At 48.3% G+C, this 16,061-nt stretch overlaps 1 protein-coding gene across 3 annotated transcripts in view; it reads left to right on the top strand.

Moving 5' to 3' along the window:
• Positions 1 to 7,845, top strand: part of LOC308128324 (EMILIN-1-A-like) — a 51,835-nt gene extending 43,990 nt beyond the window's left edge. For 2 of the 3 annotated variants that reach the window (XM_080493433.1, XM_080493435.1), the window contains exons 12-13: positions 4,386 to 4,517; positions 5,973 to 7,845. In XM_080493433.1, coding sequence (XP_080349559.1) covers positions 4,386 to 4,517; positions 5,973 to 6,298 — 458 coding nt within the window. In that variant the 3' untranslated portion in view covers positions 6,299 to 7,845. The remainder of the gene's footprint in view (positions 1 to 4,385; positions 4,518 to 5,972) is intronic. The other variant, XM_080493434.1, reaches the window with a different exon arrangement.
• Positions 7,846 to 16,061: the final 8,216 nt, after the last annotated feature.

Raw genomic sequence — 16,061 nt, 5'->3', positions numbered from 1 at the left:
CATCAATAGGCGCTGGTCTTTGCAGGCAGCATGAGCTGTCTCCATGGTTTTGATTTTGTCTTCCAGGACTTTCTCCTTTATTTTGTCCTCTTTGTTCTTGTATGAGGAGTAAGAAATGATTGTACCTCTCATGAAGACTCTAGCGCCTCCCAGAGGACACAGGGAGAGATACCAGGCAGGTCTAGCGCCTCCCAGAGGACACAGGGAGAGACACAGGGAGAGACACCAGGCAGGTGTAGCGCCTCCCAGAGGACACAGGGAGAGACACCAGGCAGGTCTAGCGTCTCCCAGAGGACACAGGGAGAGACACAGGGAGAGACACCAGGCAGGTCTAGCGCCTCCCAGAGGACACAGGGAGAGACACCAGGTAGGTCTAGCGTCTCCCAGAGGACACAGGGAGAGACACAGGGAGAGACACCAGGCAGGTCTAGCGCCTCCCAGAGGACACAGGGAGAGACACCAGGTAGGTCTAGCGTCTCCCAGAGGACACAGGGAGAGACACGGGGAGAGACACCAGGCAGTTCTAGCGCCTCCCAGAGGACACAGGGAGAGACACAGGGAGAGACACCAGACAGTTCTAGCGTCTCCCAGAGGACACAGGGAGAGACACCAGGCAGCTCATTTGGTTCTAAAAAGATTGTCCATTGTTTTTTAAAGAATGTGAGGAAGTCTGGACCCTTGAGCCACTGCTCAAGTGTGTTAAATCCCCCATTGTCTGATTGTTCTAGTAGTGACTGTCATAGTGACAGGTCAAAGGTCAAAGGTCCCTGATAGTGATGGGGTGAATCTGTGTGTCCAAGGTGTCTTTAATCACTGATTTACTCACCAGAAAGAAATCTAACCCTGAATAGGATTGGTGCACTGCTGAGTACAAGGTGTACTCTTTAAGAGAGGGATGAGAGGTGAGCCAAGCGTCTCAAAGACCATAGTCACTCATGTACTGCTGGACTAGATCTATTGATTAGTGACCATAGTCACTCATGTACTGCTGGACTAGATCTATTGATTAGTGACCATAGTCACTCATGTACCGCTGGACTAGATCTATTGATTAGTGACCATAGTCACTCATGTACTGCTGGACTAGATGTATTGATTAGTGACCATAGTCATTCATGTACTGCTGGACTAGATCTATTGATTAGTGACCATAGTCACTCATGTACCGCTGGACTAGATGTATTGATTAGTGACCATAGTCACTCATGTACCGCTGGACTAGATCTATTGATTAGTGACCATAGTCATTCATGTACCGCTGGACTAGATGTATTGATTAGTGACCATAGTCACTCATGTACTGCTGGACTAGATGTATTGATTAGTGACCATAGTCACTCATGTACTGCTGGACTAGATGTATTGATTAGTGACCATAGTCACTCATGTACTGCTGGACTAGATCTATTGATTAGTGACCATAGTCACTCATGTACTGCTGGACTATATCAGTGGATTCCCAGTGTCTGTGTTTACTGCCTTACTACCTCTGTGTACTTGTGGACTGAGGACCTTGTTGAGGACTCCTCCCACTATCAGTGTTTGGTCAGAGTGTGTTGAGAGGGTGAAGAAGTTGTGATAGAAGGAGGGTCATCAACATTTGGGCCGTAGATGTTTGTGATCCACATCTCTATGTTCTGAAGAGAGATGATGAGAATTATAAATCTTCCCTCTGGATCTGTGATTGTGTCTTTACAAGACAATTATATTTTATTGATGATTAATGTAGCTCCGCCTCTCTGCTGGGAGTTCTACCAAGCTGAGTATGTGTGAGGGAACTGTGGTGAAATCAGTCTGTGATGTCCTGTGGACAATGTCTCTTGTAACAAGACAATGTCTCTTGTGACAAGACAATGTCTCTTGTAATAAGACAATGTCTCTTGTAACAAGACAATGTCTCTTGTAATAAGACAATGTCTCTTGTAATAAGACAATGTCAGCCTGTAGTTTGTTTAACTGTTCAAAAACTTTTTGTCTTATTTGCGTGTCCATTCCTGGTACCTTCCAGGGGACAAACCTGAACCTGTTCCTAGTTACACTCGTCTTCTAAGTCTGTGTGTGTGTGTTTGTTTGTTTGTTTGTTTGTTTGTTTGTTTGTGTGTGTGTGTGTGTGTGTGTGTGTGTGTGTGTGTGTGTGTGTGTGTGTGTGTGTGTGTGTGTGTGTGTGTGTGTGTGTGTGTGTGTGTGTGTGTGTGTGTGTGTGTGTGTGTGTGTGTGTGTGTGTGTGTGACTGGCTGTTCAAACAGGAGTGTGTGTGTGCGCCAATATATGAGTGTGTGATATGGTGACAGTTAGATTGTGATGTGGAGGTTTTAATGGTGAAAACAGTGGAAATATTTGTTATTAAAACGAGGGAGGAGGGGGAGAAAAAGGGAGTAAGAAACCAAAAACAGAAAAAAGACCATTTCAAACCCAGAGGGGACATTTAGTGGAGACGTAACAAGGCTTCTTTTTTTCCCTCCCTTTTTTACATCCCAGCGCTGACGGTGCAAGTCCAAGATAATTATTACTATAACAATATAGTAAACATCGTGTACATTAATGATGTAATATTAATTAGCTTTGCCTTAATAGAGGTTGTTCATGATGTTTACTGATGTTACTGTTAAATACTTACCTGGACCGGAGTACACCTGTGATGTGTGTGTTATACTCAGTGTGTGAGGACCATCAGTAGAGCCAGGGGGGGACGGTTGACATAGAGCCTGTCCACTGTGAGGACGGCTCGGGATCACTCAGCAATGAGCGGTGGCTGTCCAGGATGTCCTTCAGGAACTGCTCGTTGACGCTGAAGTCCGTCCCTCGCAGTTCCCTGCCGCGACTCTTCAAACATGGAGACGATGGGCTGCGGGCGCTGGTTGTCCTGTCGTCTTCCTCCCAGGCGGTGGACACGGGCGCTGGTTGTCCTGTCGTCTTCTTCCCAGGCGGTGGACGCGGGCGCTGGTTGTCCTGTCGTCTTCCTCCCAGGCGGTGGACGCGGGCGCTGGTTGTCCTGTCGTCTTCCTTCCCAGGCAGTGGACGCGGGCGCTGGTTGTCCTGTCGTCTTCTTCCCAGGCGGTGGACGCGGGCGCTGGTTGTCCTGTCGTCTTCCTCCCAAGCGGTGGACGCGGGCGCTGGTTGTCCTGTCGTCTTCCTCCCAGGCGGTGGACGCGGGCGCTGGTTGTCCTGTCGTCTTCCTTCCCAGGCAGTGGACGCGGGCGCTGGTTGTCCTGTCGTCTTACTCCCAGGCGGTGGACGTGGGCGAAGGTGATCTTGTTCACGGTGTCGGTGGGCAGCTTCAGGCTCACCTGCATGAAGTCCCGCAGCGATGTCTCGGCGTCCTCCTCCGTCAGCCCGGTCAGTCCTTTGCTCAGTGTCCTCACCTCGTCCCGAAGTCCCTGTTCCACGTCCTGCTGCTGGCTGAACTCCAGCGAGTCCCGGAGAGCCTGGAAATCGTGGTGGAGCAGCTGGACCAGAGCTACCGGGCCTTGAAGCTGGACAGCTTGGTGTTGATGCTGTCCAGGATGTCCTCAAACTGTTTGGACAGCGAGGAACTCATGGGTGGAGACGGCTCTGGGCAGCTTCTATTGGATGACGTGGTCTGTGGAGTCTTGGACATTTTGAGACGGTCGTAGCACTGGTCCAAGTAGGCTTGAAGGTCTAATGTGTCCTCTTCCAGCTTCAGTTTCCTTTAGTTTCTTTCTTTGTTTTGTTTTTCTTCCCGTCGGACAGAAAGTTTGTCTTACAAGCTGCGAGCCGCCATGTTGGATTGACCTCGATGATGTCACACTCCAGTCACTCACTGCGCATGCCTCCCAGGATCAGCATTTTGAGCTGAATTCTAGGATTCAGGGTGGAGGCGTCACGCCGTCACCGACAGTCCCCACCTTTTATCCTGAGTTACAAGTAGGAGCCGGAAACATGGAGGATCACCACCAGTCGTTATGCACCGTCAGCAGTATTGTTCCACCGTGTTGCAAACTAATATGCTCCGTTGTGATTGTTACTTTCATTAATCTGTCAGGAATGTGCTGAGTCAGGAGAATTTGTTCTATTCAGTTGTGGGTTCTGCTGTGAGAGATGTGGGCAGCCGCCCAGGGCTCAATTATTACTGCAACCACCTTGAGTACTACTACTGTAGTAATAATGATGATAATAGTAATAATGGTAACAGTAGCTGAAACAGCTGAGGTAGTGTAAAAAACCTGTGACTGTTCAGACACTTGCTTATCATGATGCTGTGATTCTGCCCCTCTGGGGGATAATAGAGGACCACTGTCCTATGACATTTACACTGGTGGGGGCGGGGGATCCTCAGGGTTGATCTTAAATATGCAGGGGGTCCAGGGCCCCGAAAAGATTGAGAACCACTGCTCTATATCATGAATGAGTTGTTGTTGCTCCAGGACCTCCGGGTGACGCTCACCTTCCCAGACTGTCCTTCTCGGCGGCGCTCACCGCCCCGATGGACCGAGCCGGAACCATCGTGTTCGACAAGACATTCGTCAACCATGGAGACTTCTACAACCCAAGCACAGGTACAGCTGCTCACTGAGCCGCTCTGTGAGCTCCGCTCTCCTCCTCTAACATCAGATTATAGAGCATATTTCTCCTCTAACATCAGATTATAGGGCATCTTCCTCAGATTATAGATCATCTGCCTCCTCTAACATCAGATTAAAGAGCACCATCTTCTAACATCAGATTATAGAGCATTTTCTCCTCTAACATCAGATTTTAGAGCATCTTCCTCAGATTACAGAGCATCTTCTTCCTCTAACATAAGATTATAGAGCCTCTTTCTCAGATTATAGAGCATCTTCCTTCTCTAACATTCAGATTATACAGCATCGTCCTCATCTAACATCCAGATTATAGAGCATCTTCCTCCTCTAACATCAGATTATAGAGCATCTTCCTTCTCTAACATTCAGATTATACAGCATCGTCCTCATCTAACATCCAGATTATAGCGCAACTTCCTCTTCTAACATCCAGATTATAGAGTGTCTTCTTCCTCTAGCATTATAGAGCATCTTTCTCGTCTGACATCAGATGATGGAAAATCTTCCTCAGATTATAGAGCATCTCTCTCCTCTAACATCAGATCATAGAGCATCTTCCTCCTCTAACATCAGATTATAGAGCATCTTTCTCCTCTAACATTAGATGATACAGCATCTTCCTCCTCTAATATCCTGATTAGGGAAAGTAGTGTCTCTCAGTAACTCAGTACCTGGTAAAGTAGTGTCTCTCAGTAACTCAGTACCTGGTGAAGTAGTGTCTCTCAATAACTCAGTGCCAGGTAAAGTAGTGTCTCTCAATAACTCAGTACCTTGTGAAGTAGTGGGTCCCTCAGTAACTCAGTACTTGGTAAAGTAGTGTCTCTCAGTAACTCAGTGCCAGGTAAAGCAGTGGGTCCCTCAGTAACTCAGTACTTGGTGTAGTGTCTCTCAGTAACTCAGTACTTGGTAAAGTAGTGTCTCTCAGTAACTCAGTGCCAGGTAAAGCAGTGGGTCCCTCAGTAACTCAGTACTTGGTGTAGTGTCTCTCAGTAACTCAGTGCCAGGTAAAGTAGTGTCTCTCAGTAACTCAGTGCCTGGTGAAGTAGTGTCTCTCAGTAACTCAGTACCTGGTAAAGTAGTAGGTCCCTCAGTAGCTCAGTACCAGGTAAAGTAGTAGGTCCCTCAGTAACTAAGTACTTGGTAAAGTAGTGTCTCTCAGTAACTCAGTACCTGGTGAAGTAGTGTCTCTCAGTAACTCAGTACCTGGTAAAGTAGTAGGTCCCTCAGTAGCTCAGTACCAGGTAAAGTAGTAGGTCCCTCAGTAACTAAGTACTTGGTAAAGTAGTGTCTCTCAGTAACTCAGTACCTTGTGAAGTAGTGGGTCCCTCAGTAACTCAGTACTTGGTAAAGTAGTGTCTCTCAGTAACTCAGTACCTGGTAAAGTAGTAGGTCCCTCAGTAACTCAGTACTCCGTGCTGTTTCCTGCAGGCGTGTTCACGGCTCCTGTGGACGGCCATTACTTCTTCAGCTGCGTCCTCACCGGCCATAAGAATGAGAAGGTGGAGGCGGTTCTGTCTAAGTCGGACTCTGGTGTGGCCCGGGCGGACTCTGGAGGCCACCAGCCTGAGGGCCTGGAGAACCAGCCTCAGGGCCTACAGAACCAGCCCCTGGCCGGCTCGCTGGCCGTCTTTAGCATTGTTCTGCCGCTGCAGGCCGGAGACACGGTGTGTGTCCACCTGGTGACAGGAAACCTGGCGCACTCTGTGGAGCCGCTCACTGTCTTCAACGGAGTGCTGCTGTACAGAGATATATGACCTGTACAGGGACATGTGACCTGTACAGGTTATATGACCTGTACAGGGACATATAACCTGTACAGGGACATGTGACCTGTACAGGTTATATGACCTGTACAGGGACATATAACCTGTACAGGGACATGTGACCTGTACAGGTTATATGACCTGTACAGGGACATATAACCTGTACAGGGACATGTGACCTTTACAGAGATATATGACCTGTACAGGGACGTGACTGACGGACAACGTCCTTGGTCTGGAGCTGACTGATGACTAAACCTTATCCTGTACAAGACCCTCAGAACATCACAAGCTCCTCCTATTTCTGAGGAGGAGCAGGAGGACACAGAGGAGGAGGAGGAGGAAGATGGCGTCTCCCCCAGTTGCTTTGATTACTTACTTTATAAGGAAATGCCAAATACTAACTTGAAGTTATGACCCTTTATTCCAGAGCCACAAGCAATGATCTACTACCAACGCAATTTGCTCAGGAGAACGATTATCGGTTAAGGATTATCGGTTAAGGATTGGAGTTTCCAGAAACATTTGTCTTTTTGAACTGGGTGTGTTGCCACAGAGGTTGGACTTGGTCACGATTGGATAATTGATGTAGACGTTAGCCGCCAACCCAGAACTGATGTCACTACTGGAAATGTCTTCAGATAGTGACACGGGGGGGGGGGGGGGGGGGTTGTCTCTCTGGAGCATCGCTGTGGACTTCCTGTTTTCCTGCCATGTTTTATCGTCTCTGTAAATTTAAGTCACATTTAGTACGTCCAAGTTCACAATAACACAAATATACAGTACATGGTCAATCCCTTCAAGGAGGAGGAGGATCAATCCGCTGATCTGATGAGGTGATATCATGACCACTGTTTCAGCGTGTTTCCGTGTGGGGCTGTAGCGCCCTCTGCAGGCACCAGACTAGACGACGCCTCTGTGATTATCTGAGATTAGTCTTCTTGTGTGTTGAATCACTTCCTGCCGCTTTCATCTGTTCAGCTCTGTCAGAGGTAGGGTTAGGGCTCGGGTATTAGAGGTCATGGGTTGGGGGATACTGGTCAGGGGTTGGGGGTTAGAGGTTATGGGTTAGAGGTTAGTGTTGGGATTTAGAGGTCAGGGGTTGGGGTCAGAGGTTAGGGTTAGAGGTCAGGGGTTAGAGGTCAGGGGTTGGGTTTAGTGGTCAGTGGTTGGGGGTTAGAGGTCAGGGGTTAGAGGTCAGGGGTTGGAGGCTTATAGGTCAGAGTTTGCGGGTTGGGTTAGAGGTTGGAGATCAGGGTCAGGGGTCAGGGGTTAGGATTTAGCGGTCAATGTGTTCTGTAGCTAGTAACATTGTATACATGGCCATTGACGTAATCCCTGTAATAACATAATCATTTTGGCCAATCTCAATGTAATAAAGCCAATGAAGTGTTGACGTCAGTTTCCTTTGTAGAGCATCAATAACAACATGAACATCCAGAGAAAATCTCTGCAGGAATAACAGCAGTATGATGGAATAATTACTGTTACTAACTTATTATATTTCTGATTTAGCATTAAAAATCCTTTGAAAACGTATTACCTCTATTTTTGTTTGTTCCTTGTCCTGTTGGCAGCTAAGACGTACAATACGAATACTACAATATTACAGTGTGACAATACTACAATATTAAAATGCAACAATACTACCATATTACAATATTACAGTAGAACAATATTACAATATTACAATCAGAGATAGACCAATTATTGGCTGACTATCCTCAGCAGGTAGAGGTCCTGCAGACTGAAGGACCTCAGCAGGTAGAGGTCCTGCAGACTGAAGGACTTTGAATTTTATGAAAATATTTCCCGAGAACTGGATTCTGAGGTGTTTCCAAAGTATGTAGAGAAACTAGTCCCTCTCCTTCACTCTAATGACTTCACCAACTGCAGCTGCAAACATCAGTGTTGCATCATTCTCACCAGGATTACGTAATAGACCTATTTCACGACAACCGGAAGTAGCGTCTCCTGGAGCCAGGTCACTTCCTGTTTGTGCCGGTCTCATTAAAAATGGACCTTCTCTACGCCGCTTTCGGGGTTCTACCGTTTGGCAACGGTAGAACGCCCGAGCCCCGCTACCCCCCAATTTTAAACCGCACTATAGACACACATATTGCATCCACCTCTTCAAAACACGAAGACACACCCCTACATGCATCCAACACTCCACAGGGTGGGGGGGGCCGGGAGATGTGGCCCGGGGTGAGCGCGGCTGGAATGTGTGGGGCTGGCTGGCTCAGGCATGGCGCACATGGGGGGGCTCACGCTCCCCCCAAGTGGAGGTGGGTGGTTGACTGTCCTCCGATCGGGCCCGGCCAAGCTTTCGCTGTTCCTGGTCTGGGGGGGGTTGGTCCTCTCTGCACTCTCCATCTGGTGCTTTCTGGGAGGGGGCGTGGCTCTCTGGGGTGGTTCACTGGGGCCTCCCTGGGCCTGGGGATTAATCAATTCATAATGAATCAGGAGGAGGAAATCCAGGGGAGGAGCTACAGGAGGAGGGAGATCCAGGTGAGGAGCTACAGGAGGAGGGAGATCCAGGTGAGGAGCTGCAGGAGGAGGGAGATCCAGGTGAGGAGCTACAGGATGAGATCCAGGTGAGGAGCTACAGGAGGAGGGAGATCCAGGTGAGGAGCTACAGGATGAGATCCAGGTGAGGAGCTACAGGAGGAGGGAGATCCAGGTGAGGAGCTACAGGATGAGATCCAGGTGAGGAGCTACAGGAGGAGGGAGACCAGGTGAGGAGCTGCAGGAGGAGATCCAGGTGAGGAGCTACAGGATCCGGGGCCTTGGAACCCCAATAAACTTCTCCTGACAGAAAGACCTGGTTCTAACTCTTTATTCCAAACAGAACCGACAACAACAACAAGATATCCAGGACAGTTTGGTCTCAGAGGTAGGATGTGAATTTGACCGCCGAACCGGGACCGGACGGAGAAAGGCCACTGATTTCTGTGTAGACGAAATGTCCTCGTACCCGTGAGACTGACGGACGGAGGACCCTCCGGGACCGGACCATCGGTAGTCAGTTCTGCATCCTGCGTGAAAGGACCCATTGACGTCCTCCACTAAAACAGTCGGGTACGACTGTTAGTGTTTGGGGGGATAATATAAGAGGGTTTTTCACTGACTAAAGGTGCCAAACCTGACCAAGAATTTAAAAGTCAGGAGTGTCCTAGAGTCCAGTCCATCGGGACTCTAGAGACACAGCATCAGCCTATGAGAAATAAAAAGACAATTCTATAGAGACATAGTTGTCAGTTATTTATAAAGCTGCCAGATCCCAATGCATCGGCGTACGAATTGATGACTGGCAAAACTGGGTGGGGCTATCAGTAATAGGTACTTCTGTCCTCCGGAGGTACTGGAGTGGACTGGTCGTCTCCGATAGTGGCAGACAAACAATATGTCCCTGACTGAACCAAAAATCTGACTGTGGGTAAAATATTTTAAACTGAAAAAAACAAACAAACAAAAAGAAGCATTTTCTCTTCTTGTCCTCCCCCATATGCTGGGAGATTCTCACCAGCTCACCCTATCGCTCACTTTCCCTACACTGAGATCTCTTTTCCTCATTGATGATAACTCTAACATGAGAAGTGATGAGAAGTACGACGCAAATAAATCTAAAGGCTCGACTTCTTTTAAAATAATTATATAATAAGAAATAACTGTTAATGTGAGACGTTTTACAACCATGTTGTGTTTAATTGTGTCTAAAAGAGATAGAGAGAGAGAGAGAGATTTTTTGGGGGGATTTTTGAAAACACTTTTATTTACACCAGGTCATCAGAAAAACAATAAATGTCACATTGTGTGTCAGATGCTTATAAAATCATTCATGTTAAAAAATGTGCAAACTACAATTCATTGTTTTCCGTACAGCACAGAATGTTTTTAAAACTCCAGACCTCTTTAAAAGCATTCAGATCATTGTTTAGTTTAAAAAGCGGTGATCAAGCCAGAGTCTGGATTTGATGTTGACTCGCCACACTTCTACGACTTCCTGCCTTCTCTGTTCTCCACCTTGTTCCTCCTGCTGACATAGATCGCCATCTTGGCTTCACCTGAGAGGAAGTTCAGGAGCTGCCATTTTGCTTTTTCACTCTTTTTGTAGCCTGCTGCCCTGATAAACCCCCCCTCAGTAACAACAAGACTAAAAAGACTAAAAACCATTGTTAGGGTGAAGAAATCTGTAAGTCTCTGTCACTCCGTAACAACATGATAAATAGTCTCTTTTTTGTGCAAAATGGGCAAGTGTTTATAACAGCAGGGTTAATAACAGAAAGCGTTTATAACAGCAGGGTTAGTAACAGATAAAGTGTTTATAACAGCAAGATTAATAACAGAGATAAAGTGTTTAAAACAGCAGGGTTAATAACAGATAAAGTGTTTATAACAGCAAGATTAATAACAGAGATAAAGTGTTTATAACAGCAGGGTTAATAACAGATAAAGTGTTTATAACAGCAGGGTTAGTAACAGATAAAGTGTTTAAAACAGCAGGGTTAATAACAGATAAAGTGTTTATAACAGCAGGGTTAGTAACAGATAAAGTGTTTATAACAGCAGGGTTAGTAACAGATAAAGTGTTTATAACAGCAGGGTTAATATCAGATAAAGTGTTTATAACAGCAGGGTTAGTAACAGATAAAGTGTTTATAACAGCAGGGTTAATAACAGATAAAGTGTTTATAACAGCAGGGTTAGTAACAGATAAAGTGTTTATAACAGCAGGATTAATAACAGAGATAAAGTGTTTATAACAGCAGGGTTAGTAACAGATAAAGTGTTTATAACAGCAGGATTAATAACAGAGATAAAGTGTTTATAACAGCAGGATTAATAACAGATAAAGTGTTTATAACAGCAGGATTAATAACAGAGATAAAGTGTTTATAACAGCAGGGTTAGTAACAGATAAAGTGTTTATAACAGCAGGATTAATAACAGAGATAAAGTGTTTATAACAGCAGGGTTAGTAACAGATAAAGTGTTTATAACAGCAGGATTAATAACAGAGATAAAGTGTTTATAACAGCAGGGTTAGTAACAGATAAAGTGTTTATAACAGCAGGGTTAATAACAGATAAAGTGTTTATAACAGCAGGGTTAGTAACAGATAAAGTGTTTATAACAGCAGGGTTAATATCAGATAAAGTGTTTATAACAGCAGGGTTAATAACAGATAAAGTGTTTATAACAGCAGGGTTAATAACAGATAAAGTGTTTATAACAGCAGGGTTAGTAACAGATAAAGTGTTTATAACAGCAAGATTAATAACAGAGATAAAGTGTTTATAACAGCAGGATTAATAACAGAGATAAAGTGTTTATAACAGCAGGGTTAGTAACAGAGATAAAAGCATTAGAAGCGATCGCACCGTGTAAAATCCTCCACTGAAGGTCTCCAGTTGGTTTCTTCAGGGGGGGTTTGTATAAGATCCTCCACTGGGGGCCGGGTCCACCCTGACCCAGTCTTTGTGACCACACAGTGGGGGGTCTGTTGCTCAGTCCACCATTGTGGATGCTCTTCACACAATTCCGATAAAAAGTCCATTTGTCTGACTTGTCCAGCGACAGTCTCTCAGGCTGTGTGATTTCTAGGAGGGGGCCGGACAATCCCCCCAGCCCCGGGCTCAGCAGGACCTCAGGGAGGACCAGGACAATCCCCCCAGCCCCGGGCTCAGCAGGACCTCAGGGAAGGGGTCTGCAGCATCCGGGGAGAGTTCTCCTTGGCTGTCCTTCCTCAGGAGGCTCCTGTCTCTGGCCGTGAGTGTTGTCTTCCAGGTCTCCAGGAGCCTCTGGGACACCTGGACGGACTGCAGCTTCAGTAGAGAGCCCAGGGCCTGGGCGTCGCTCAGGTCCGGCCCCACAGCATCCACCAGCTGACCCACGAGGGTTCAGACTGGATCAGCCTTCCCGTCAGCCCAGGAGTTGTTGTTCCGCTGATGTCCAGTCTGGCTCCGTGGATCAGGGGTTCTTTCAACATCCGGTGCAGAGAGTCGTTCTCAGGAACCTTCTATGTGTGAATAAAGCCCAGCATTTAAAAATACTTTGATAAAAAGGAGGAAGTTCCTTGAGATTTAGGAATTTAGGATCAGTTAAGAACAGAACATTATCCAACCCCAACTTACTGACACGCCTCAGGATGCAGCTGGCCACGCCCCTCAGGATGCAGCTGACCACGCCCCTCAGGATGCAGCTGGCCACGCCCCTCAGGATGCAGCTGGTCATGCCCCTCAGGATGCAGCTGGCCACGCCCCTCGGGATGCAGCTGGCCACGCCCCCTCAGGATACAGCTGGCCACGCCCCTCGGGATGCAGCTGGCCACGCCCCTCGGGATGCAGCTGGTCACGCCCCTCGGGGTGCAGCTGGCCACGCCCCTCAGGATGCAGCTGGTCACGCCCCTCATGATGCAACTGGCCACGCCCCTCAGGATGCAGCTGGTCACGCCCCTCAGGATGCAGCTGACCACGCCCCTCAGGATGCAGCTGGCCACGCCCATCAGGGTGCAGCTGGCCACACCCCTCAGGATGATGCTGGCCACACCTCTCCACACCTGATCTGCCGGGCCTGTGAGGTACCTCTGCAGGAACTGGAGTCTAAAAGTGGCAGTCCGGCTGGCCAAGTGGACAAGGCCCTGACCCCCCTCCTCCCTGTCTAAAAACAGCGCCCCCTGTGGCACCCAGTGCAGACCATGCCAGAAGAAATCCATCATTTTCTTTTGAATTTGAGTCAGGAGGCCTGGAGGAGGGTCTACACTGGTGAGCCGATGCCACAGCTGAGATGCTCCCAGGTTGTTTAAAACTAAAACCCTACCTCGGAGGGACATTTTGGGGAGGAGCCACCTCCACTTGGAGAGCTTACCCTCCATCTTTTCCATGACGGTCTCCCAGTTCTTCTGAACAAAATGTTCCTTACCCACATTTATTCCTAAGAATTTAAAACCGTCTTTTTTCCATGTTAAATTCTGGGGAGGAACTGGGAGACCGCCATGCCGCCTGCCGACAGCGAGGGCTTCACTTTTTCCGCAGTTGACCCTCGCTGCTGATGTCACAGTAAAATCCCTTATTATCTTACTTAAAAGGTCTATTTGTTCTTGGCTCCTGATAAAAACAATAAGATCATCTGCATAAGCAGATAAAATCGCACCTTCACTAAAACCCGGTAAAAACAGACCCCCTAAACTAGAACGTATCTTATTGAGGAGGGGTTCCAGGGAGAGTGCATAGAGCATCCCAGACAGGGCGCAGCCCTGCCTGACACCTCTACACACTCTAAAAGGAGCACACAGACTGCCGTTAAACTTCAGCACACTCTCAATGTCCCTGTACAGAACCTTGATCTGGGCTATGAAACCAGAACCTGAAGCTTTCCATGACCCTCCAAAGGAAGTCGTGTTCAACGCGGTCAAAAGCCTTTTCTTGGTCTACTGAAATTAGACCAGCATCTATGTCCAAAGAACTAGAGACTTCCAAAATATCACGAATCAGGTGGACGTTATCCACCATGGACCTGCCAGGGTCCAGGGGCCAGACCTACTGTGTAGTAGGTCTGGTCCCGGTGGATGACCTGCTCCATAACCCTCCCCAGCCTGGAGGCCAGTACTTTGGACCAGGGACACAGTAGGTCTGGTCCCGGTAGAGGACCTGCTCCATAACCCTCCCCAGCCTGGAGGCCAGTACTTTGGACAGGAGTTTGTAGTCCACACAGAGCAACGACACAGGGCGCCAGTTTTTGATGTCCTGCAGTTGACCCTCGCTGCTGATGTCACAGTAAAATCCCTTATTATCTTACTTAAAAGGTCTATTTGTTCTTGGCTCCTGATAAAAACAATAAGATCCCTTTCTTAGGGAGCAGAGTGAGGACTGCCCTCCTGCAGGACACTGGCATGGAACCAGAGGCCAGACACTCATTAAATACGTCCAGGACATCCTTACCTAGGATGTCCCAGAACGTTTTATAAAACTCAGCGGTGAGCCCGTCAATCCCAGGAGACCTGCCCGTTGCCATTGCCTGCAGTGCCGCCCGCAGCTCCTGCATTTCCAGGCAGGCCTCCAGCTGTTTGTTGGTCTCCTCGGAGACTTGAGGCAGTCCCCTCAGGAACCCCTCGCGGAGACCTTGCTCCTCCTCTGAGACTTGAGGCAGTCCACTCAGGATCCCCTCCAGGAGACCTTGCTCCTCCTCTGAGACTTGAGGCAGTCCCCTCAGGATCCCCTCCAGGAGACCTTGCTCCTCATTGTACTCTCTCGTACAGGGATGTGTAAAAGCTCTCCGCTCTCTTCCTCACCCTGCTTGGTTCCGAGATGTCCTGCCCCGGGTCTGAGAGCAGTGGACCACTTTCCCCTGACCGTTCTTTTTTTCCAGGCTGAAGAAGAAGCTAGAGGGAGCGTCCGTCCCAGAGATGGTTTGATACCGGGACCGGACCAATGCGCCCTGCACTTTAACGTTCAGCAGGTCGTCTGAAGACATTTTTTTTCTTTTGAGGCTTTCAATATAACCTCGATCTCCTGTGGACTCATTAAGTGTTCCAGTTCCACTATCTGGGTCTCTAGATGCTTCATAGACCTGGTGATGTCACCTGGGACATTTAGGGTGTCCTGCTGACACAGGAGTTTGATCTGAGTCTGACCGTGGTCCCACCACTGCCTAAGACTGCTAAAATCACCCTTCCTCTCTCTAAAAACCTCCAAACAAACATTAAAGCCTCTAAAGCTTCTATCAAAGGTTAAAACTGAATTAAAATGCCAGTAGGCGCTTTCGGTAAAACCTTTCTGATAAAAATACTATTTAAAAGTAAACAATGATCAGTAAAACCAACAGGTGAAATATCACACTTCTTAAAGACATTAAAATGATGTTTAAAACTATAAATACGATCTAACCTGGCTGAGGAGACCCTGCTCTCTCTAAACTGGGACCAGGTGTGCTGTGGACAGTCAGGATGTGTCCTTCTCCAGACGTCCACTATGTCCTGAGAGTGGACCAGCTACCTTAAGGCTGGACCATCCTTCTCCAGACGTCCACTATGTCCTGAGACCAGCTACCTTAAGGCTGGACCATCCTTCTCCAGACGTCCACTATGTCCTGAGAGTGGACCGGCTGCCTTAAGGCAGGACCATCGTTCTCCAGACGTCCACTATGTCCTGAGAGTGGACCGGCTGCCTTAAGGCTGGACAATCCTTCTCCAGACGTCCACTATGTCCTGAGAGTGGACCAGCTACCTTAAGGCTGGACCATCCTTCTCCAGACGTCCACTATGTCCTGAGAGTGGACCAGCTACCTTAAGGCTGGACCATCCTTCTCCAGACGTCCACTATGTCCTGAGAGTGGACCGGCTGCTTTAAGGCTGGACCATCCTTCTCCAAACGTCCACTATGTCCTGAGAGTGGACCAGCTGCCTTAAGGCTCTTCTTTTATTCCTGTTCAGTGGAGAGCTGCTGACAGCCTCCTCCACCTCCTGCTGCTTACAGCCTCCTCCACCTCCTCCACCTCCTGCTGCTTACAGCCTCCTCCACCTCCTGCTGCTTACAGCCTCCTCCACCTCCTCCACCTCCTGCTGCTGACAGCCTCCTCCACCTCCTGCTCTTCCACCTGCGGCTCCGGAGCCGAATCAGTGCCCAGGGTTGGGGACTCCACCCGCAACCGGGGGCCGGCCGCTCCGATCGCGTCCGTGGCCTCGAGCCCGGGCCGAGGCGCGGTGCTCCACAGTGCCGCCGCCGCCGTCCGCAGGCTGCTCTCTGTGAGGACA

The sequence above is a fragment of the Lipophrys pholis genome (genome assembly GCF_963383615.2).
Source record: "Lipophrys pholis genome assembly, chromosome: 2".
Lineage (NCBI taxonomy): Eukaryota > Metazoa > Chordata > Actinopteri > Blenniiformes > Blenniidae > Lipophrys > Lipophrys pholis.
This window is presented reverse-complemented; position numbering and strand designations above follow the sequence as displayed.